This window comes from Macaca fascicularis, chromosome 13 (genome assembly GCF_037993035.2).
Source record: "Macaca fascicularis isolate 582-1 chromosome 13, T2T-MFA8v1.1".
Lineage (NCBI taxonomy): Eukaryota > Metazoa > Chordata > Mammalia > Primates > Cercopithecidae > Macaca > Macaca fascicularis.
In genome coordinates this window covers 44,289,572-44,315,604 of record NC_088387.1, presented here as the reverse complement: position 1 = coordinate 44,315,604, position 26,033 = coordinate 44,289,572, and the positions used below count along the sequence as shown (strand labels likewise).

At 37.1% G+C, this 26,033-nt stretch overlaps 1 protein-coding gene across 6 annotated transcripts in view; it reads right to left on the bottom strand.

Moving 5' to 3' along the window:
- Positions 1–1,763, bottom strand: part of LRRTM4 (leucine rich repeat transmembrane neuronal 4) — a 785,356-nt gene extending 783,593 nt beyond the window's left edge. For 4 of the 6 annotated variants that reach the window (XM_074011448.1, XM_074011447.1, XM_074011450.1 and 1 more), the window contains exon 1: positions 1,108–1,763. In XM_074011448.1, coding sequence (XP_073867549.1) covers positions 1,108–1,111 — 4 coding nt within the window. In that variant the 5' untranslated portion in view covers positions 1,112–1,763. The remainder of the gene's footprint in view (positions 1–1,107) is intronic. The other 2 variants (XM_015433497.4, XM_015433498.4) reach the window with 1 other exon arrangement.
- Positions 1,764–26,033: the final 24,270 nt, after the last annotated feature.

Genomic DNA, 26,033 nt, shown 5'->3' with positions numbered 1-26,033 from the left:
CCAAAGTTAAGACTGTCAAAATTCTTATTAAATATTTGCCTAAAAAGCAAAAAATATTGTGTAGTATTACTTTGTCATTATTTTAAACAGAGTTGCTTTTGCAAATTCGAAGGATAAACAAGGAAAGAAGCAGCCAACTACTATTTTTCTCCACATCACCCTGATCTCTGCTTATTTCTCACTGACTTTTTTCTCCCCAACCTCAATTAACTTCAGAAAGCCTGCAAAGTTACAATCTGTTGGCACTTACACTGCATTTCCAAGTCATTGCATGTTAAGGGACTTCTTTCCTCTGTCAACAGTAGATTTATTATTTCTTAATGGAGAGAAAAAAAGAAACAACTACCATGTGTTGCAGTTTCTTTTTTTTTTCCTTAAATTTTTAAAATTTTAACCAAGAGGCAATCAACCAAATCCCTGATCTAAAACCCATCCTTCTTCTCAAACAGTTAAGTTTTTTTTTTTTTTTTTTTTTTTTTTTTTTTTAAATTTAAAACCCGATCTTGCTGTCTGTCCTCTTGCCAGCTACAGACTCATTGAAATACATTCCAGCTCTTCCAGACAGGAGAAAGGGGGGGGAAAAAGCCAGTCACACTTGAAAAAATAAGACTGGCAAATGACTGCTGGAAATTCGGAAGCTGTGTTCAGAATCCAGCTTCAAAGATAAAACAAGCCCTTGTGCAACCTCTGATAAAGTAAGGACCCCACCCCTACACACACGCAGCAAAGTGTTAATAGTCATCGTGACAGCTACCAGAAACATAAGCCTCGTTAATATTATCAAGAAATAGAAGCAAACACAATATTTATCTCATGCTCAATTCCCAAGCTGTGGATACGCAGACAGCAGAGACAGTCTTAAAGATATTTCTCTAGAGTCTGTTTAAGTTCGTGTTGTGCATTTACAGATTAAAAAAAAAAAAAAAAACACTGCAAAAAGGAAAATGATCTAAAAATATAATAGCAAGTATAGTGAATCAACTGGCAAACTCAAAGGCTGCTGCTCTTTGCCTGTTTCCCCGTCTTTTATCTGCTAATGCCACGACTGAGGCTAGGAAGCCAAGAGGATCAGCTTTGCTCAGAAGAAAACAACAAAAGTTCACTTACCCATCCTTTGTCATCCAAAAACGTTTCCCCCCTCTCTCAGCTTTCTTCTTATTTGGTCTCTTGTGCGGAAACCACCACCACCTTCATGACACAGTGCGGCTGTCATTCACACCATTCTGATCCCGCATGTGAGCTAGTAGCCCCATACAAACTTCCCCGAGAGGACAGGCAAAAAAAAAAAAAAAAAAATACATATATATATATACATATATATATATAAAAATCAGCACAGGGTGGGATGGTGAGGGGGGCAGGGAAAAGGAAGCCGTTGGGGGGATAGGGAGGGGGGAGGGACTCTAGGCTCTGAGGACCATTGTGTAATTCACCAGAGACCCATCAGCAGTAATTGGCAATCTGTGTAAAAGAGCTACAGCCCATCTCGGAGGTAACCAACTTCTCCGTAAAAAGAGAGGAAAAAAAGAAAATCTTCAGAATACCTGGCATTCCTTATTGTGCTGGCTTTTGCCATTCCCAGATAAAGCAATTCATCCTCTGGATTTTCAGTTCTTGAAGCAAGTAGGCCTCCTGTGCTGTATGAGACCCCAGTTTAAAAGCTATGCAGGCTAGGTTTATCCATTTAGCTGGTCAGGTTTAAAGTGTTTTGTAGCTGTGCTGAGAGGCAGCCCTTGTCTAATTCAGAAGGCTTTCCAGAGACTGATGATGCTCAGAGCTTGTTGGTGCTAATGCTTGAGTTTGTGATACACTGAGTGCCCTCCGCTGGAGAAAACAGATTGCACATTAAAGACGGGAACAAGTGAGCCTGTCAGTGGTGTGCAGCCTTCCCTCGCTCAGAAAGGGAAATTAAAGGCACAGAATCACTATTTTTTTCTCTCCAATAATTTAAAAGGTTTATGCCAAGGAGTTCCTTTTAGTTATACCAAACATTAAGTAAAATACTGCTTCTCTAAATGCTATGCAATTAATAATTTTTCAGAGTTGCCATGACCTGAATTTTGTTTTCTCTGCACATGTCACTGGAGATATATCATCTTTTGCAAATGACAGAAATCGTTGAAATTTAAGTTTTATTCACTGTTGCTGTTGGTTTGTTTTATTTATTTACATTGTTTTAAACTAACCACTTACAGAAGCAATCTTACTCAAGGGAAAAATGCAATTTTAATCAATTTTAAACAGGTTACCTTTAAAATGTTTAACTCTGATTTTAAAATTCTCAACCTTTGACAATAAAATGCATTTTATAATTTTGTGCATTTTATTGAACAGTCTAGAACATTACTTTCTAAAAGTTTACATTTTAAGTCTTAAAGCAGGTATAATCTATAGTATATTGCCAAATGTGAAGGTAACTAAGGGATAAGAGTAGAATTCTAGCTTGAGGTTCTTAGTGCAGCCACTTTCCTTAAATCATCTACATTTAGAATGCAAATCATTTCTTATGCAAATCACTTATTGTAATGTGCATTTCCAGAAAAACAAAAGCACTTGAGTTCTGCATTATCATGATATTACTCTAAAATGTGCAGAATATCTTCAGAAGTAGAAGGGATAACATGATAAAACACCTGATATATGTAATTTAAAAGAACCTACACACTTTCTTTAAGCTTGTGCAGACATTGAAAAACATACATACAGTGCATCACCTCCATTTTTTCCTCGTTTTTACAAGTTTATTCCATAATCCTCTGGCAGATAACAATCTTTAAAATAATCCAGGAGAATGAATCAATGTAATGCAGGGAGAGACTGCTAGGTAAGATTGCTAACCTAATTTAGCAGACGTGAGAAATTTAAGTGAATTTTACATAAGCATTTAGAATTGCTGTGGATCACTGCAAATGGATATTTTTAGAAAGAGCCTTGGTTTTAGATTGTTTGCCAAAATATTAATAATTAAGGGGGCTTATCACATAAATAACACATATAATTTGAATCAGATTTATGAGTAGGCAGTTGCAGGCAATTGTCTCATTACTAAGATTTCTTGAGGAACAGAAAGGAATACTATGTCCCCCAAATATATTCCTTTTCCACTAACTGATACTTGAATTTCTATTTTAGAAATGTGTGCCTTTGGCTTAAGGCTTAATACCTATTAAAATGCAAATGCATGCCAAAAGAGGCAGGATTATTGTGGTTGCTGAAAATAAATTTATCAATATAAATGTACACATACGATTTGTTCATAGTGGTGTAGTTTAATATAGAAACACAAACCCCACCCAAATATTAATGGTGGAGGATGAGTGAAGGGAAAATTAATATACTAATAACATAGAACACATGCTGCCATTAAAATTAAAATAAAGGGTGATATTTGCTGATAAGAAATTAGACCACCATGTATAAAGTAAGGAAGGGGGGGCAGAGAACTCAGATAGTTAAGGGCAGTGAAAGGGAGTCTATTACTGTAAATAAAGCAAAATAAAATATTCAGAGCAGATTTTCCTGGAAGATGGATTATAGAAATATCTGATTTCATCTTTTATTGTAAAATTGTCTGTGTTTTCTAATTTTAAATCTAATGAATATGTCATGTGTGATATCTATCAATACACGTTTGTGTGTGTGTGTGCACGTGTGTGTGTGTATACGTTTTTCTTTGTTTGAATTCAGGATATAAAAACAGCTTTGATAGTATGTTGGGAAAACCACAGGATATTCTCTACAGCTAGAGTGCAATAAATGGCATATCTATAGTGTAATAACTGGCTAAAATGCAAATTTTGTTTCAAGTACCAGGATCTAACAGTTCTATCTTCCAAAGTACATGCTAGATTATATGCAGAATTTAAAAAGAAAGTGGCCAAAAGTCTCTTGAACACACTGTAATGATACAAATGGTAAAGAAAGTTGAAAAAAGTAGAGGATGTTGTGTGGAAGATTTGCCTGGAAGAAGCTGTTTTGGTATCATCTTTACACACACACACACACACACACACACATACACACATACACACACACCCTTCACCCAAGAAAAAGTGGTGGGTTTGTTGGCTCCTCAGCTTAACTATAGTGATAGGGACTTCCACAGGCACCTTGAAGAGCTTGTTATGTGTTGCCAACAGTGAGCCTAGCAGAAAGGGATGGTATCTGATTTCTGTTGGTATATCCAGAGGATAAACAATAGGTTTTCCAGAGCAAAGGAAAGTTAGCGTTGTGTTGAAATTGAATTTCATTTTCAAAGTTTGTATGGATAAAAATAGGTACATGTGTTTTCCATGGAAGAGAGGAGGGCTATGTGGGAGAGAGAGGGTCAGTTTGAAGCTGTTTTAAATCCTGATGAGATCCCTCCTCCACCATCCCACAACGGAAAGAGTCTGTGTGAGTGCATTGCCAAATCAGGCAAATAAACAGAAAACAAACGGAAACCAATCAAGTCTGGACAGGCACCACATAACTCCAGATAAAAAGTATATTCTTCGTCTATTGTTGCTAATAGGGCTACTGAGGATCTATCAATGCATTCACAAAAAAAGAAATATGTTTCAACATCTCTTAGGCTCAGAGATCACAAATCCTTTTTACAGTAATAACAGTCAACCAAGACGTTTCCTGGGCAGTTCAAAACAGCAGTTCGTAAGTGTGGGAGGGGGTCAGCAAGAATGAGAGAAATTGACTATACTTCCTCTTTTTTCCTAGGTAGCAGATAGCCCATTTGCACCTGGTCCTACTGGGGGAATGGGGAAAAAATGCTTCCAATTTATATAAAGTATTGATCAACATGATGGACTTAATATTTTTATTTACCAAATTGAGACTTCACATACTAAGAAGATAATAGGATTTCTTTGTTATCCCAAAGAGCATTTAGAGACCACACCTTGGGTCACTTGAAATTGACAATGTTGAAAGTGTTTACAACATAGAAATGGTTGCCAGCGGTGAATCTGTATCCAAACGAGTCTGCAGCAACCTGAAGTCTTGCCTCCTCAGAAGAAAGAATTCGACCTAGGAGGCTGAAGGGAGAAGTAGAGACCCAGGCAAGTCTTAGAGCAGGAATCAACGTTTTATTAAAAAGCTTTAGAGCAGGAACAAAAGAAAGGAAAGTATACTTGGAAGAGAGCCAAGGGGACAACTTCAAAGACAAATGCCGATTTGACGTTTTGACTTGGGATTCTGTATGTTGCACACTTCTGGGGTCTCATGTTACTTCTCTCCTGATTCTTCCCCTGAAGTTATCTGTCCACATGTGCAGTGGCCTGCTAGAACTTGGGAGGGAAGCATGTGCAGTGTGTTTACTGGAGTTCAACACATGGCCCCTTTCGGCATTCTTCCCTTACTAGTACAGTGTTCCTAGAGGAAGGTCATATACCAGTTAAATTCCGTCATTTTGTCTCTTAATGTGCATGCTTGAGCCAACTCACCCAACTTTCTGAGATCTTATTGGGAAGTTGCTGATCACCAGTTTCATGTGTTTTCTATCTACTGGAAGACAGCCCTTCCCTGGTGCTGGCTGTGACCAATTATTGTTTTAGAGAGACAATTAGCAACTACCTGACCATCACCTGATGGTCATCTGATATTCCTGGGTTGAGGAGGGGGGCCCTCTCCTGCCCTGTTCATGTCTGACTAGCTACCTATTGTAACAAAGCAACTCAGCAAAGGTTGAAAATTAAGTGTGATTGCCAGGCAAGGTGGCTCACGCCTATAATCTCAGCACTTTGGGAGGCCGAGGAGGGTAAATCACCTGAGGTCAGGAGTTCGAGACCAGCCTGGCAAACATGGTGAAACCCCATCTCTGCTAAAAATATAAAAATTAGCCAGGCGTGGTAGGTGCCTGTAATGCCAGCTACTCAGGAGGCTGAGGCAGGAGAATCACTTGAGCCCGGGAAGTGGAGGTTGGAGTGAGCCAAGATCACACCATTGCATCCAGCCTGGGGAACAAGAACGAAACTCTGTCTAAAAACAAAACAAAAAAAAAAAAAAAAAAAAAAGTGTGATTTATTGTTTTGCTATGTAGCTAGACTTAAGAAGGTGATACAGAAAATATTAATAATATAGATTAAATTTTAAAATGTACTGTGCCTGAAGCTATTTATTAAGTTGATGCAAAAGTAATGGCATTTTTAAAAACCTCAATTACTTTTGCACCAACCTACAAATTGTAAATAGCACAAAAATGAGAAAAATTCTTCCAGTTTTTGAAAACTATTTTCTGATTGAACAAAACAGTAACTCATGTCACTGAAAAACAAATGAAATTTCAATATATGTCTGTCTTGTTTCACTTTTGTCTAACTCGTTAATTTAAAAAAATCAGAAAATACTCATGTTGGAATTACAGCTGGAAAGCCAGTTTTTAAACATTTGTATCAGCACACCACTCTACCTAGGGTTAATATATTTATTGCTCCAAAAATGAACTTGTTTTAACAAATAAATGCTAGTGATGGACTGGTTTTGAAGAATCCTTCTCTTTCTTACCCCAGACACAATTGAATGTTAAGAGAAAAAAAGACAACTAAATAAAACACTGCATGTGAGTAACATGAGGCCCCTTTCCAATTCTGACACTTTTTTGCATATAAAACAATCCTACAATATTCAGACCATGGGAACACTAGAAATAAGAACATATCTGCATTTCTTATTGAAATTTACAATAACGTTTTGGTAGCATCATATTTGATTTTTCTGTTTTGTACTACAACAGTTTGCACCCTAGCGCCATAGTGACAAATTGTAGATGCTCGACAAAATATTTTAAAATGGGTGAATGCATTAGTCAATTAATTATGCAACTAATCTTACAACCACCAATGATTCAATAAATCAAGTAGTCAGTCAATTGCTACTATCACAATTAATGTTGCCTTCAATACCTTCAATACTTTATTTCTAAAATATTATTTCCCCAATTAAAAGATTAAAAGGCTGTGTCAGTTAAGAAATTTAAAGTTTCAAGTAACAGAAATCTTAATTCGGGGGCGGAGCAAGATGGCCGAATAGGAACAGCTCCAGTCTCCAACTCCCAGCGCGAGTGACACAGAAGACCGGTGATTTCTGCATTTTCAACCGAGGTACTGGGTTCATCTCACTGGGGAGTGCCGGACTATCGGTGCTGGTCAGCTGCTGCAGCCCGACCAGCGAGAGCTGAAGCAGGGCAAGGCATTGCCTCACCTGGGAAGCGCAAAGGGGAAGGGAATCCCTTTTCCTAGCCAGGGGAACTGAGACACACAACACCTGGAAAATCGGGTAACTCCCACCCCAATACTGCGCTTTAAGCAAACAGGCACACCAGGAGATCATATCCCACACCTGGCCGGGAGGGTCCCACACCCACGGAGCCTCCCTCATTGCTAGCACAGCAGTCTGTGATCTACCAGCAAGGCAGCAGCGAGGCTGGGGGAGGGGCGCCCGCCATTGCTGAGGCTTAAGTAGGTAAACAAAGCTGCTGGGAAGCTCGAACTGGGTGGAGCTCACAGCAGCTCAAGGAAACCTGCCTGTCTCTGTAGACTCCACCTCTGGGGACAGGGCACAGTAAACAATAACAAACACAGCAGAAGCCGCTGCAGACGCAAACGACTCTGTCTGACAGCTTTGAAGAGAGCAGTGGATCTCCCAACACGGAGGTTGAGATCTGAGAAGGGACAGACTCCCTGCTCAAGTGGGTCCCTGACCCCTGAGTAGCCTAACTGGGAGACATCCCCCACTAGGGGCAGTCTGACACCCCACACCTCACAGGGTGGAGTACACCCCTGAGAGGAAGCTTCCAAAGCAAGAATCAGACAGGTACATTCGCTGTTCAGAAATATTCTATCTTCTGCAGCCTCTGCTGCTGATACCCAGGCAAACAGGGTCTGGAGTGGACCTCAAGCAATCTCCAACAGTCCTACAGCTGAGGGTCCTGACTGTTAGAAGGAAAACTATCAAACAGGAAGGACACCTACACCAAAACCCCATCAGTACATCACCATCATCAAAGACCAGAGGCAGATAAAACCACAAAGATGGGGAAAAAGCAGGGCAGAAAAGCTGGAAATTCAAAAAATAAGAGTGCATCTCCCCCGGCAAAGGAGCGCAGCTCATCGCCAGCAACGGATCAAAGCTGGACGGAGAATGACTTTGCCGAGATGAGAGAAGAAGGCTTCAGTCCATCAAATTTCTCAGAGCTAAAGGAGGAATTACGTACCCAGCATAAAGAAACTAAAAATCTTGAAAAAAAAGTGGAAACATTGATGGTTAGAGTAATTAATGCAGAGAAGGTCATAAACGAAATGAAAGAGATGAAAACTATGACACGAGAAATACGTGACAAATGCACAAGCTTCAGTAACCGACTCAATCAACTGGAAGAAAGAGTATCAGCGATTGAGGATCAAATGAATGAAATGAAGCGAGAAGAGAAACCAAAAGAAAAAAGAAGAAAAAGAAATGAACAAAGCCTGCAAGAAGTATGGGATTATGTAAAAAGACCAAATCTACGTCTGATTGGGGTGCCTGAAAGTGAGGGGGAAAATGGAACCAAGTTGGAAAACACTCTTCAGGATATCATCCAGGAGAACTTCCCCAACCTAGTAGGGCAGGCCAACATTCAAATCCAGGAAATACAGAGAACGCCACAAAGATACTCCTCGAGAAGAGCAACTCCAAGACACATAATTGCCAGATTCATCAAAGTTGAAATGAAGGAAAAAATCTTAAGGGTAGCCAGAGAGAAAGGTTGGGTTACCCACAAAGGAAAGCCCATCAGACTAACAGCAAATCTCTCGGCAGAAACTCTCCAAGCCAGAAGAGAGTGGGGGCCAATATTCAACATTCTTAAAGAAAAGAATTTTAAACCCAGAATTTCATATCCAGCCAAACTAAGTTTCATAAGTGAAGGAGAAATAAAATCCTTTACAGATAAGCAAATGCTTAGAGATTTTGTCACCACTAGGCCTGCCTTACAAGAGACCCTGAAGGAAGCACTAAACATGGAAAGGAACAACTGGTACCAGCCATTGCAAAAACATGCCAAAATGTAAAGACCATCGAGGCTAGGAAGAAACTGCATCAACTAACGAGCAAAATAACCAGTTAATATCATAATGGCAGGATCAAGTTCACACATAACAATCTTAACCTTAAATGTAAATGGACTAAATGCTCCAATTAAAAGACACAGACTGGCAAACTGGATAAAGAGTCAAGACCCATCAGTCTGCTGTATTCAGGAGACCCATCTCACACGCAGAGACATACATAGGCTCAAAATAAAGGGATGGAGGAAGATTTACCAAGCAAATGGAGAACAAAAAAAAGCAGGGGTTGCAATACTAGTCTCTGATAAAACAGACTTTAAACCATCAAAGATCAAAAGAGACAAAGAAGGCCATTACATAATGGTAAAGGGATCAATTCAACAGGAAGAGCTAACTATCCTAAATATATATGCACCCAATACAGGAGCACCCAGATTCATAAAGCAAGTCCTTAGAGACTTACAAAGAGACTTAGACTCCCATACAATATTAATGGGAGACTTCAACACTCCACTGTCAACATTAGACAGATCAACGAGACAGAAAGTTAACAAGGATATCCAGGAATTGAACTCATCTCTGCAGCAAGCAGACCTAATAGACATCTATAGAACTCTCCACCCCAAATCAACAGAATATACATTCTTCTCAGCACCACATCGTACTTACTCCAAAATTGACCATGTAATTGGAAGTAAATCACTCCTCAGCAAATGTACAAGAACAGAAATTATAACAAACTGTCTCTCAGACCACAGTGCAATCAAACTAGAACTCAGGACTAAGAAACTCAATCAAAACCGCTCAACTACATGGAAACTGAACAACCTGCTCCTGAATGACTACTGGGTACATAACGAAATGAAGGCAGAAATAAAGATGTTCTTTGAAACCAATAAGAACAAAGATAGAACATACCAGAATCTCTGGGACACATTTAAAGCAGTGTGTAGAGGGAAATTTATAGCACTAAATGCCCACAAGAGAAAGCAGGAAAGATCTAAAATTGACACTCTAACATCGCAATTAAAAGAACTAGAGAAGCAAGAGCAAACACATTCGAAAGCTAGCAGAAGGCAAGAAATAACTAAGATCAGAGCAGAACTGAAGGAGATAGAGACACAAAAAAACCCTCCAAAAAATCAATGAATCCAGGAGTTGGTTTTTTGAAAAGATCAACAAAATTGACAGCCCACTAGCCAGACTAATAAAGAAGAAAAGAGAGAAGAATCAAATCGATGCAATTAAAAATGATCAAGGGGATATCACCACCGACCCCACAGAAATACAAACTACCATCAGAGAATACTATAAACACCTCTACGCAAATAAACTGGAAAATCTAGAAGAAATGGATAATTTCCTGGACACTTACACTCTTCCAAGACTAAACCAGGAAGAAGTTGAATCCCTGAATAGACCAATAGCAGGCTCTGAAATTCAGGCAATAATTAATAGCCTACCAACCAAAAAAAGTCCAGGACCAGATGGATTCACAGCTGAATTCTACCAGAGGTACAAGGAGGAGTTGGAACCATTCCTTCTGAAACTATTCCAATCAATAGAAAAAGAGGGAATCCTCCCTAACTCATTTTATGAGGCCAACATCATCCTGATACCAAAGCCTGGCAGAGACACAACAAAAAAAGAGAATTTTAGACCAATATCCCTGATGAACATCGATGCAAAAATCCTCAATAAAATACTGGCAAACTGGATTCAGCAACACATCAAAAAGCTTATCCACCATGATCAAGTGGGCTTCATCCCTGGGATGCAAGGCTGGTTCAACATTCACAAATCAATAAACATAATCCAGCATATAAACAGAACCAAAGACAAGAACCACATGATTATCTCAATAGATGCAGAAAAGGCTTTTGACAAGATTCAACAGCCCTTCATGCTAAAAACGCTCAATAAATTCGGTATTGATGGAACGTACCTCAAAATAATAAGAGCTATTTATGACAAACCCACAGCCAATATCATACTGAATGGGCAAAAACTGGAAAAATTCCCTTTGAAAACTGGCACAAGACAGGGATGCCCTCTCTCACCACTCCTATTCAACATAGTGTTGGAAGTTCTGGCTAGGGCAATTAGGCAAGAGAAAGAAATCAAGGGTATTCAGTTAGGAAAAGAAGAAGTCAAATTGTCCCTGTTTGCAGATGACATGATTGTATATTTAGAAAACCCCATTGTCTCAGCCCAAAATCTCCTTAAGCTGATAAGCAACTTCAGCAAAGTCTCAGGATACAAAATTAATGTGCAAAAATCACAAGCATTCATATACACGAGTAACAGACAAACAGAGAGCCAAATCAGGAATGAACTTCCATTCACAATTGCTTCAAAGAGAATAAAATACCTAGGAATCCAACTTACAAGGGATGTAAAGGACCTCTTCAAGGAGAACTACAAACCACTGCTCAGTGAAATAAAAGAGGACACAAACAAATGGAAGAACATACCATGCTCATGGATAGGAAGAATCAATATCGTGAAAATGGCCATACTGCCCAAGGTAATTTATAGATTCAATGCCATCCCCATCAAGCTACCAATGAGTTTCTTCACAGAATTGGAAAAAACTGCTTTAAAGTTCATATGGAACCAAAAAAGAGCCCGCATCTCCAAGACAATCCTAAGTCAAAAGAACAAAGCTGGAGGCATCACGCTACCTGACTTCAAACTATACTACAAGGCTACAGTAACCAAAACAGCATGGTACTGGTACCAAAACAGAGATATAGACTAATGGAACAGAACAGAGTCCTCAGAAATAATACCACACATCTACATCCATCTGATCTTTGACAAACCTGACAAAAACAAGAAATGGGGAAAGGATTCCCTATTTAATAAATGGTGCTGGGAAAATTGGCTAGCCATAAGTAGAAAGCTGAAACTGGATCCTTTTCTTACTCCTTATACGAAAATTAATTCAAGATGGATTAGAGACTTAAATGTTAGACCTAATACCATAAAAATCCTAGAGGAAAACCTAGGTAGTACCATTCAGGACATAGGCATGGGCAAAGACTTCATGTCTAAAACACCAAAAGCAACGGCAGCAAAAGTCAAAATTGACAAATGGGATCTCATTAAACTAAAGAGCTTCTGCACAGCAAAAGAAACTACCATCAGAGTGAACAGGCAACCTACAGAATGGGAGAAAATTTTTGCAATCTACTCATCTGACAAAGGGCTAATATCCAGAACCTACAAAGAACTCAAACAAATGTACAAGAAAAAAACAAACAACCCCATCAAAAAGTGGGCAAAGGATATGAACAGACATTTCTCAAAAGAAGACATTCATACAGCCAACAGACACATGAAAAAATGCTCATCATCACTGGCCATCAGAGAAATGCAAATCAAAACCACAATGAGATACCATCTCACACTAGTTAGAATGGCGATCATTAAAAAGTCAGGAAACAACAGGTGCTGGAGAGGATGTGGAGAAATAGGAACGCTTTTACACTGTTGGTGGGATTGTAAACTAGTTCAACCATTATGGAAAACAGTATGGCGATTCCTCAAGGATCTAGAACTAGATGTACCATATGACCCAGCCATCCCATTACTGGGTATATACCCAAAGGATTATAAATTATGCTGCTATAAAGACACATGCACACATATGTTTATTGTGGCACTATTCACAATAGCAAAGACTTGGAATCAACCCAAATGTCCATCAGTGACAGATTGGATTAAGAAAATGTGGCACATATACACCATGCAATACTATGCAGCCATCAAAAAGGATGAGTTTGTGTCCTTTGTAGGGACATGGATGCAGCTGGAAACCATCATTCTTAGCAAACTATCACAAGAACAGAAAACCAAACACCGCATGTTCTCACTCATAGGTGGGAACTGAACAATGAGATCACTTGGACTCAGGAAGGGGAACATCACACACCAGGGCCTATCATGGGGAGGGGGGAGGGGGGAGGGATTGCATTGGGAGTTATACCTGATGTAAATGACGAGTTGATGGGTGCAGCACACCAACATGGCACAAGTATACATATGTAACAAACCTGCACATTATGCACATGTACCCTACAACTTAAAGTATAATAATAATAAATAAATTAAAAAAAAAGAAATCTTAATTCAAACTGAATGAAAGTAAAATGAAAGCAATTGTTTTAGCTCGTGTAAATTAAAACATAGTCAGATACAGCTTGATCCAGTAATTCAATGTATCACTTCTTTCCTCTGATGCATTTCTCAGACCTAATGCCCAATGCGTTATTTCCATTCTGATTCTGGGTTTAAGATAGCTCCCGTCCTATGTATATTAATATTCAAGAAACAATAAATGTCTCATTGGCTCTAGTGGTACCTTTTGTTCACACCTGAATAACATTCTGTGTCCAGAGAAATGAGACTCTCTGGGTGTTTTACTTACAGTTCATGGATTCTACCCTTGGGGTAGTTGTGGAAAACAGCTTCTAAAAAGACATATGGACTGAAAATGGGAGGAAAAAATATGGGACGAAAACCACACATTTTTGCAGCCCTTTCAGAGTTGTCATTAAAAAGCAACTGCCCTGGTGCATGCCAAGACACATCCTTCATCTAGGTGGGGACCAATGTAACTAATCTTTACCAATGGACTATGAGCAGAATTGATATGTATCACTTCTAGGGCAAGGTCGTTAGGAAAGTGGACCTATACCCCCTTCCTTTGGCTAGAACTCAGGACTCTAAAGGCCTGTTAAACTAATAAAATTCAATGAATCATTTATATTAGCAGTATAAATGAGATGACAGGTAAGGATGGATGTTGGGAGCAAAAAAATATATACACACCATGCAAATAAAGCACAAACCAATCCAACATACAAATAAAAGTAACAAGCAAAACCAAAGAAAACAATATAACAAAACACAGCAATTTCCCAATACCTTTCATTTGCTCTCGCTCTACCGTGCCATCAAGTCCATGTGGTACCTATGTTTTCTTTATTCTCAATATTTAAACATCTCCCTACTCTTATTTACCAAATATTCCTAAACCTCCTAACTTGACTCTTTAACTGGTAAAAGAACATAGTTAACAGATCGTGTCTGCCCTCACACACACACACACACACATACACACACCCACACACACTACCGCCCAACAGGTTCTCCTCTTTCCAGCTGCTTAGACAGAGTCAATTTATCAAGACAGGGAAATTGTGATAGAGAAAGATGAATTCACGCAGAGCTCTATGTACAGGAGACTGGAGTTTTATTGTTACTGAAATCAGTCTCCAAGAAAACTTGAGAATCAAGGTTTTTAAGGATAATTTGGTGGGTAAGGGGTTGGAAAGTGGGGAGTGCTGATTTGGGTCAGGCCGGAGATGAAATCATAGGGAGTCAAGTCAAAGCTGTCCTCTTGCACTGAGTAAGTTCCCAGCTGGTGGCCACAAGACCAGATGAGCCAGTTTATCCATCTGGGTGGTGCCAGCTGACCCATTGAGCACAGGGTCTGCAAAATATCTCAAACACTCATCTTAGGTTTTAAAAATACAATAATAATGTTATCTCTAGGAGCAATTTGGAACATTTAGAATCTTGCAGCCTCTAGCTGCATGATTTCTACACAGTAATTTCTAATCTTACAACTAATTTGTTAGTCCTACAAAGGCATTCTAGTTCCCAGGCAGGAAGAGGATTTGTTTTAGAAAAGAGTTGTTACTGTCTTTGTTTCAAAACTAAACTATAAACTAAATTCCTCCCAAAGTTAGCTTGGCCTGTGCCCAGGAACGAACAAGCACAGCTTGGAGTTTAGAAGCAAGTTGGAGTCAGTTAGTTCAGATCTCTTTCACTGTAATAACTGTCTCAGTTATTTTTGCAAAGGCAATTGCACACACACACATGCACTTTGAAACCCACACTATACAAGCAAATGCTTAAAAATAATTTACTCCTCAAGACACATTTCAATTATATACATAATTCAATTTTAACATGAAGATCCTGAAATCATCTTTTTCAAAATGAACACCCCTTTTTTCCTCTTCAATTTATCCTAATTTAAAAGCACCTCATTTCTGATGGTAGTGATAATTGGTTGCTTAACTTGTTAAAAATTTAAAGAAAAATACAATTTTATTATATGTGCTCAGCTGCATTTAGGAATCTTGATGCCCATACTCCTAATCTTTAATCCCAATATGTGTGTTAATAAAGATACTGATTATGTTATTATGTAGTCAATTATATTATTATGTAGTCACAGAAAATATTCTCTCTCATTTTCCTAACCAATGAACTAACTTATCATGCAAGAAAAATAAATTGGTCATCTACGCTATTAATGAGAAGATAATGATAACGTGCAACATGTGATAAATATTCCACAATTTCAACTGATGTTATGGTATGGAAATTTGGAAATTAAACCAATAACAACAAAAATAAATAGAATATTGGGAAAAGGGTCTTTGAAAATATTTTAACGGCCATTCATGTAAACTGATCTCATACATCCATAGAATGAATAAATTACCAAACTTTGTGTAACCTACAGTATGAATAGAAATGAACTAGGAAAAAATAAAGGAGGAAAAGAAAGAAATACAGCAGAGAAAACAATAAGAAAATAATCCCGAGAGAGGTGGCTGCTTGATTTAGTTGAAGTACTGCAAGAGGAAAAAAAAAAAAATGGATAATAGAAACAGGCTCATAGATGATTCAATAATGGAGTTTTCAGACAAAGATTTTAAAATAACTGTTGTTATTATGCTAAAACTAACAGACCTCAAGATGGAGGATTTCAGTACAGAAGTAGAATCTGTATACAAGTATCAAATCAAAATTCCAAACCTGTGAACGTAATAATTGTAGTCAATAACTTCACAAATAGATTTAATTGGAAACTGGGCAAAGCTGACAGAATATTATTTAGTGAACTAGATAAAATTATAGAAAGTGACTTTTAGTTTAGTGGCTTTCATGTATAAGTATATATATAGTTTTTAACATCATCCACAGAAAAGAATACCTTTTACCAAACTAATAGTACTTCTCATGAAACAATACTTACTCTGATTATATGTCATTTAACTTTGTTCAATAATATACTAATAGTATGTTTAACTTCTCAGTGTATGTAGTATAAACATCACCTATATAAACATACAGCCAAAAAAACTATAGTTAAGCTTAATAGCCTTTTCAATATCTCACAATTAGAGCTATAAATAGAATTCAATGTGTAGTAACATCATGTTTTTTACATACCATGAGTTTTTTATATTACAGCCAATACTGTCAATACTTATTAGAAATTCCATTACCAAGCAGCAACTCTTGGCTCAAGCATTTATAATTATTGTTTGTCTTCAATGTTATCAATGTTTGTCTTCAATGTTTATCAATCAATAAAATGTTTGCACCGCCTAAAATATGAAAATCGTTTTTAAGATAAATGAAAAAATTGGAAGGCAAAATTGTAGTAAATCAGTACAACCATGTAACAAAATTTACAAAAAAGGAGTACAAGAAACATGAAAAAAAATTATTAACTTGATGAATTGATAAGTTTTCTGATCATTTCTCTATAGCTATACTTTTCTTTCTGCAACACAGAAGAATCAGAAGGATGGAAGATGGTACCAGAATAATGTTGCTTCATTTTAAATTATGATAAATTAATTTCAGATAACATTATAAATTCAAGTTTCTGACTTCATTATAGAAAGGTCTGGAATATTTTGTAAATGATTTTAAGCTAAATGTCTTTTCTGATTACATACACACATTCAATTAGCAGTCCATCAGATGGGGTAGATTGGTTAGAGTCAGTATTTTACATTCTAATCTTATTTTTGTATCTGAACCATGCTGGCATACCTCATTACACTTTACATCTCATGTTTATCTTCTATAAGAAAGAAGATTGTAACACAAATTTATATAGTACAGATATTTTGAGAGTTGATTAAATAATGATTGAAAGACCTGTAAAATGATTAGTGCTGCAACATTGCCAATAAGTTATGTTTATGCAACTGATAAAAAAATACATTTAATAAACTAGTCATATTATTTATTATTTTCTGAGTATCATCCTGACATATCAAGAAATTATTATCAAGAAATTATATTTTAGTAAATGTCATCATATTGCCATTGTTGATTAATTTTGGTCTTCTACAAGGTGTAGCTTATAATAATTTTCACAAAAAAAAAGTTTTATAATTACTGACTAGATAACTATATTCATTATCATCATACGATAGTGCCTGTTTGTGCATGGTCCTCTGTGAAGTACTATACAGACAAGTTTCACTGAAATCGCCCAATCAGGTATTATTTTTCTTTTCTTTTTTTTTTTTCTTTTTTTTTTTTTGAGACGGAGTCTTGCTCTGTCACCCAGGCTGGAGTGCTGTGGCCGGATCTCAGCTCACTGCAAGCTCCGCCTCCCGGGTTCCCGCCATTCTCCCGCCTCAGCCTCCCGGGTAGCTGGGACTACAGGCGCCCGCCACCTCGCCCGGCTAGTTTTTTTTTTTTTTTTTTGTATTTTTTAGTAGAGACGGAGTTTCACCGTGTTCGCCAGGATGGTCTCGATCTCCTGACCTCGTGATCCGCCCGTCTCGGCCTCCCAAAGTGCTGGGATTACAGGCTTGAGCCACCGCGCCCGGCCTCAGGTATTATTTTTCATCTGCTAACCCACAAAGCCTTAAATGGATTATTGATCAATATTTTTTTCCCTTTCTGCTCCACTGGTACATTTTTTTTCAAATGAAACCAAAATAATGTATTAGGAAAAAAGAATATTGAAGTAAAAAGGAAATGGGTTTGCATTCTAGTTCATGATTAGTAGCTATTTCTCCCTCTGAAAAATATTTGTTGGGCATTGACTGTCATCAGTGATCCAAACAAAGACCCTTGTCCCTATGTTGCTTGATATAAATAATGAAGTTAAGCATTCCTCACTCAATTTCCTTATTTGTAAATGGGAGATAATAGGATTATAGTATATTATTCCCAAGGTTGTGTTGACTATTAAATGTATGTATCTTCGTATCAAAATTTGTATTGACAGATATACCAATATTTTTGCATTTATTTAACACATGTTCAGATTTTTCCTAATAGAGTCAGTAATATTTATCTAAGCCAGTTTGTAGATATTTTGTGTTTTTTGCTACCAACTTTTTACTCAAAGGAGAAAACAGGCTTTCAATTTATTTAATGACTCTCATTGCTGGTGTGTTAGCAGGCCTGCTCAGGTCTTTTCATCATTTGTGTCCTATCACATTGGCATTATCACCCTTTGCAACGTGTTATGATCCAGGCTTAACTACCAGTAAAATGATATTAAGAGCATCATAGATTCAATAATTTTTTTTCTTCATCTCCAAACAAGGGCATCAATTACTTTAGATGCTAAGAGTCTGATTAATTGCATACTTAATGAATTAGAGCAATAAACACTCCATTATAAACACGTATAGACTTAAACGTAAAACCCAACACTATGAAAACCCTGGAGGATAACCTAGGGAATACGATTCCGGACATGGAACAGGCAAAAATTTCGTGAATAAAATGCCAGAAGCAATTGCAACAAAAGCAAAAATTGACAAATGGGATCTAATTAAAATACCGAGGTTCCTCACAGCAAAAGAAACTGTCAAGAGTAAAGAGACCACCTTCAGGATGAAAGAAAAATTTCAAAAACTATGCATCTGACAAATGTCTAATATCCACCATCTATAAGAAACTTAAATTAATGAGAAAAAACAAACAACCCCATTAAAAAATGGGCAAAGGAGATGAATAGACACTTTTCAAAAGCAGACATACATGCGGCTACAATCATATGAAAACAAGCTCAACATCATTATTAGAGAAATGCCAACAAAACCACAGTATGATATCATCTCACATCAGTAAAAATGGCTGTTATTCAAAAGTCAAAAAATAACAGATGCTGGCGAGGTTGTTGAGAAAAGGGAACGCTTATACACTGTTAGTGGGAGTGTAAATTAGTTCAATCATTGTGCAAAGCAGTGTGTTTGTTCCTCAACGAGCTAAAAATAGAACTACCATTTGACCCAGCAATCCCATTACTGGTCATGTACCCAAAGGAATATAAATCATTCTGTCATAAAGACACGTGTACACATATGTTCACTGCAGCACTATTCACAACAGCAAAGACATGCAGTCAACCTAAATATCCATTAATGGCAGACTGGATAAAGAAAATGTGGCACATATAGACCATAGAATACTATGCAACCATAAAAAGCATGAGATTAGGTCCTTTGCAGGAATATTGATGGAGTTGGAGACCATTATCCTTAGCAAACTAACTCAGGAACATAAAACCAAATATTTATGCCCTTCCTTATAGGTAGGAGCTAAATGATGAGAACACATGGGCACAGAGAGGAGAACAACAGACACTGGGGCCTACCTGAGCGTGGAGGTTGGGAAGAGGTAGAAGATCAGGAAGAATAACTAATGGGTACTAGGCTTAATGCCTGCGTGACAAAATAATTTGTACAACAAACCCCCATGTCACAGATTTATTTATAAAACAAACATGCACATGTACCCCTAAACGTAAAAGTTTAAAAAAAGAAATAAGAAAAAAATACTGATTTCTCATATACATGTGTACACATGCACACACATGGTCACATACACTTACACATTTATTTGATTGTCTTGTGCAACTTTTTACTTGCCACAAGTTACTGCTTATGAAAATATAGTCATTTTTAAACATTTTTTGAATAAAAATGTTCACATTTAACTTTTCTATAATGGGCCGTTGCTGTAAAGAAAAATCTCCAAAGAAATATTGATATTACTAGAAATTAAGAGAGGAAATGGAAGTGGCCTGCCACAGTGTGGTGAAATTCTAGAGTTCTAGAACTGTGCAGATACCAGCTATTAATAAGACTTTGGCCTACTTTTTAAAAAATTTAGGGCTTCAGTTTTCACATCTATGTACAGCTCAAGTTTATAAAATATAATATATTTAATACAGGTAAGGTGAAATTGAAGTAGGTATTAGTAGGAGATTAAAACATTTAGACTTGGAAACTTCTATGAGGGAATCAAAACTTATTTTTAGGGGATCATTACTTATACTTCAAATTGAGATCAGAGGCTTTATTTCAGGAGGCGATGTTGTCCAATTGGAGGGGAGGCAAAACAGACTGCCTACTCTGAGCAAGCAAGTAATTCACTCCTGCAACAGGAACACAAGAGCTTTTTCAAAGGACAAATGGACTGGGTATATGTATGCTCTATACCTCAACACAGGAGCTAGAACCCCAAAGATGCCTTGATGGATCTATTCAGATTACTACTGTTGGGCTCAGCTGATGTACAGCTCACAGAGGAAGAGCAACCTGTCATCTGTCTGTGATAGACTAGGTAATCAGATTTGACAGCAATCATCATAATATAAGCAACAACTAACATCTATTTAATCCTTACTCTACGACAGTCACTGCTCCAAAAATAGACTAGATGTTAGTCTATTTTTTCAAACATATATGATACATACTATTACTATTTTCATTTTACAGATGAGGAAACTGACACACAAACTTTTATATAAATGTTTCAAGAATATGCAGCTAATATTTGGTGAAACCAGTGTTAGAACACAGGCAGCTAGACGCCAGAGCTCACATCCTTAGTCACTAGGATGGCCCATCGAGGGCTGGCCCAGATCAGTTGCTCTGAGCATGTGGGGGAACACAAGCAGGAATATAAGTCCCCTTCAGTGCTGGAGGTAGATTCATTCCTGCTCAGGTTGATTTTTATACTAAATTAAGTCATATGGACAATGACTAACCTGCGGAACTAAGTTAGGCAATGAACTCCCTCCAAATAAAGAAAAGTGTGGGAGCTGTAACTTCTGAGCATCCTCCCTCTCACATAGAGTTTGTGTGGGCTGAGACCAGACTAGTCTCCAGCAGGGGGACAATGGAGAATGCTGAGCTGCTTCCAAGAATAACTGTATCTCCATATAAAGGTAAGGATGGTATCATTCATATGAAACTAAACCTAATGATAGAAGACAGATAGGTAGAAAGCTGCTGGGCTGAGGGTTACCAGACCTTTCACGATGTATATATAGATAGATATATGTCTATCTATCTATCTATGTACACACACACACACACACACACCTCTCTCTATATATATAATCGATATATAGATATCCATCTATCTATATAGATCGATATATAGATATCTATAGATCGAGAGATATCTATATATCGATCTATATATATATATATAGAGAGAGAGAACATATGCATTTTGTTGTGGTGTGGGTGGGTGTGTGTAGATTAGATATAATTTTTTTAACCAAACAATTGACCTAATCATTGATCATACAATGGACTAGGAAAGGCAAGAATGTGTTTCTCCATGACAAGACACTAACTGAGTGTCTACTATTGGATCAGAATGGTATTATAAATGAAAATACAAATAATTATGATATATATCTAACTTTCAAGGAGTCCTGCCTTTCTAAAGGGAATAATTTATATATTTTAAAATTTAGATTAAGATCATACTAAAAATCTACATTGCATGGCAAAGGAGTGTGATAGGCTGAGTTTTGAAAGTGTAGAATATGAATGTGGTGAATTATTCCTTTGGCTCTTGCAACTTTTGACAGAGAACAAATTTGTAAGGCTGGAAGTCATTTTCTGTCAACAGAAATGTCAGCAAAATTCTCATAATGCAAGTCTTCTTAGGCTGCATAACAATTCAATCCTTATGTACACTCTTCTTTTAGGTCAAATTTTCATTAAGTTAATCATAATATAGATGATATGCCTGAGCTGTAATTTCTAAATTTTTATTCAATATTAACTTTTCATTTCAGTCATAAGCAAGTCTTTGAGTTTGACTATTTTTTTATAAACATAGACCCATAATTTTACAACTACATACATCTCACATGATACATACAGATGTATATTATATAACATAATATACATCAAAAGGAGGTATTATTTAAATAACCCAAATCATTCGTTGTTTCAGAAATCCATATTTATGAAAATATTGCTGATTTAAGAATTATTTCTTGACTTAATATTATAGCCGGCTTTTGTGAACACAACCAATATATAAAACCCATGGGCTGGCGTGGTGGCTTACGCCTGTAGTCCCAGCACTTTGGGAGGCTGAGGCGGGTGGATTCCGAGGTCAGAAGATTGAGACCATTCTGACTAACATGGTGAAACACCGTCTCTAATAAAAATATAAAAAATTAGCCAGGCGTGGTGGCACACACTTATAATCCCAGCTACTTGGGAGGCTGAGGCAAGAGAATCCCTTGAAACAGGGAGGCGGAGGTTTCAGTGAGCCGAGATTGTGCCACTGCAGTCCAACCTGGACAAGAGAGCAAGGCTCCGTCTTAAAAACAACAACAGCAACAACAATAACAACAAAAAAAAATGGATAAATTTCAGAGTAAAAGGCTGCTTGAGTAATAAAGAAACAATATGTTCAATATTTCCATCACATAACAAAATCGTGTATTATCAGTATTCTCTTGTTGCCTCAAAGACCTGCACACATATGACATCATTTTGACTTGGTATGATTTAGGAAACTGTTCCTTGGAGAAAATGTTGGAACTAATGAAGCTTATTTTATTATTGATTTGAGACTTGTGGTTGATTGACTTGTTAACTTAATAAGTCACTTGACTAAATGCAACACTTAAATGAAACACTCTTTCTTGAAATAGCCTTCACCGATGATGTCAAAGCAGTTTGATTTGCTTTCAAAGGAAATTCTGGGTTCAGTGTTTAAAGTTATATTTTTCATGTGTAAACAGATATATTAGTGCAAGAGTTTTAAATCTGGGAACTACTGGCATTTTAGAACAGGAAATTATTTTTGTGAGGGATGTTCTGTGCATTATAGCATATTTAGTAGCATCCCTGATCTCTATTCACTAGATACCAGTAACAACAATCCACTAAAGTTATGACATCCTAAAATGCCTACAAATATTACTTAATGTTCCCTGGAGTTAAAATATACCTCCTATCCTTTTTAAGTAGGACTATTACTTGAGGGCTAAGGGAATTCAGAGATCACAAATCAAGGGCAAGATCTAAGCACACGAATTTTTCTAGAAAGGTCTTGAGTCATAGAAAGCACATTCAGTATGAACTAAATTGAAAATATGAATTCTGTGTTTTATTGTGTTAAAATTATTAAAAGACTTAATGATTAGTAATGTATATATATTTTAAAGTTAATCAACTTCAAGATGGAAATAATTTACTTAATGCAAATTAAGATCATCTATGTTTCCAAATTAAGAAAATATAATGTTTGAAATCATTACTGTTCTTGACAGTTTCTTTTGGTCCTAAATTATCTGTCCCTGAAGGTCTACCTTCTAAAATTTTCAGAATTGAAGACTAGTATAATTTTGTTTCTGAAAATGATCGACCTTTTCAGAATGAGTTATTTTATACATCACTTTACCAATACTGGCATTCTCCAATTAACAAGCATTTTACACTGAAGGTTAATTGAAGAAAAATATATCTTAAATAAGAGAGACATTATTTGGACTTCTTAAAAAAAAAAACATGTTTTAAAAACATGTACTTAAAAGATGGTGACCACGAAATTAATTCTTAGACTTATCTAATCATTGCATGAAACTCAGAAAACACAGTACTATGACAAAGAAATTAGAAACATAGTGTTATTAATACAATTTTTAATTAAACATTATCTTTAAATAAACATGACATAAAGAATACTCGTATTCACCAGAACTAGCTCCATTCTTTTCTTATACAGTAGAAATTATCATTTATATTAAAGATCACCCTAGAGTTAGTTAATTGTGTCTAGAGTGTAATAAAAATAATTCAAACTTGGGAATTCTTAATAAATCCAAACTTTATAATTTGTGTCAGCCTCAGAACAATTCAACAGTCTTAAAAGTCCCTGTCCTTATTTCTAATGTTATTAAGGAGGAAACATAAGCAATATGTTATATCCAATTACTAAATTAATATGTGCTCATTTATTCTGTTGAGTTGAAGGTAAAACTTCTGGCATTTCTGGAAGCCAAGATATATCAATTCTTAAGTCAAGACAAGACTTACTAAAAATGTCTGCGGTGGACCACAGACCCTCTTACAAGCTTCACACCGCTCTTCCTCAGTGGTGCCTTAGATTTCTATAAATAGAACTGCTTTGGAAAGCAGTAGAATATTACAACCACATCAAGATACTCAAGGGGTTTCACAGACAAAATATTCACACAATGCTAGTGGGTATTCTCTGTGGGGTACACTGACAAATGACTTATCACACCATTCATTCACCACAAGATGCTAAACCCTAAAGCTACCATATAGATTTTCAAATTGAGATTAACAGGTGGGAAAATAATAAATATGTCATGTGGTCTCAATTACTATATAAAAATGTTTTTTGCTGAAATGTTTTTATCCTCAGTGGATTCTACGTCCTTGAAATTGTTCTAGGCTTTTATCTAAACATAAAGGCCATTTAAAAACCAGTTGTCTCTTGAAAAGTGAAAAACTGCCATTTATGTAAAGTTGGTGCTCCCGTTGAGGCTATATCAGTCTCTTCATTGTAAAAGTTATGGCTACTATATTGGCTCTAATGTGTGCATATAATGTTTCTTTCAGTAATATTAGATTTAGACTGCATTTCTCCCAAAAATTATTCTGCGTTTTAGGAAGATCTGTGGCCGGGTAGCTAACCGCAGGGTATCTGATCCACAGGCCAGAGGAGAGGAAGAAGTACATTGGTACAGTTTAGATTTGTGTCCTCGCCCAAATCCCATGTCAAATTATATTCCCCAATGCTGGAGGAGGGACCTGGTGGGAGGTGATTGGATCATGGAGTGAGTTTTCCCCTTGCTATTCTCATGATAGTGAGTGAGTTCTCAAAAGATCTGGTTGTTTAAATGTGTGTAGCACCTCCCACTTCTCTCTCTTCCTCCTGTTTCAGCCATGTAGGACATGCCTGCTTTCCTTTCACTTTCTGCCATGATTGTAAGTTTTCTAAGGCCTCCCCAGCCATGCTTCCTGTACAGACTGTGGAACAATGAGCAATTAAACCTATTTTCTTTGTAAATTATCCAGTCTTAGGTAATTGCTTTATAGGGATGTAAGAATGAACTAACAAGAACATTGGCACCAGGAGTGGGGCATTGCCATATGGATACCTATAAGTGTGGAAGCAACTTTGCAATTGGGTAACGGCAGAAGATTGGAACAGTTTGGAGGGCTCAGAAGAATAAAAAAAAGATGAGGGAAAGTTTGGAACTTCCTATAGGCCAGTTAAATTGTTGTGACTGAAATGCTGATTGTGACATGGACAACAAAGTCCATGCCAAGGTGATCTCAGATGGAGATAAGAAACTTATTGGGAACTGAAACAAAGGTCACTTTTGTTATGCATCAGCAAAGAGGTTGGAGTCATTGTGCCCCTGATTTAGAGGTCTGTGGAACTTTGAACTTGAAAGTAATGATTTAGGGCATCTGGTGGAATACATTTCTAAATAGAAAAACATTCAAGATGTGTCCTGAACAAAGAAATAACCTGGAATTGAAACTTATATTTAAAAGGGAAGTAGAGTATAAATGTTTGAAAAATTTGCAGTCTGGACATTTGGTAAAAAAGAAAATCCCATTTTCTGGGGAGGAATTCAAGCCGGCTGCAGAAATTTGCTTAAGTAAAGAGGAGCTGAATGTTAGTAACACAAATGCTTCCAAAACATTTCAGAGATCTTTATGGCAGCCCTTCCCATCACAAGCATAGAAGCCTAGGAGGGAAGGATAGTTTGGTGGGCTGGGCCCAGAGTCCTGCTGTCCTGTGCAACCTCAAGACACTGCTCCCTGCATCCCAGTCACTCCATCTCTAGCCGTGGCTAAAAGGGCCACAGATACATTTCAGGCTGCTGCTGCAGAGGGTGCA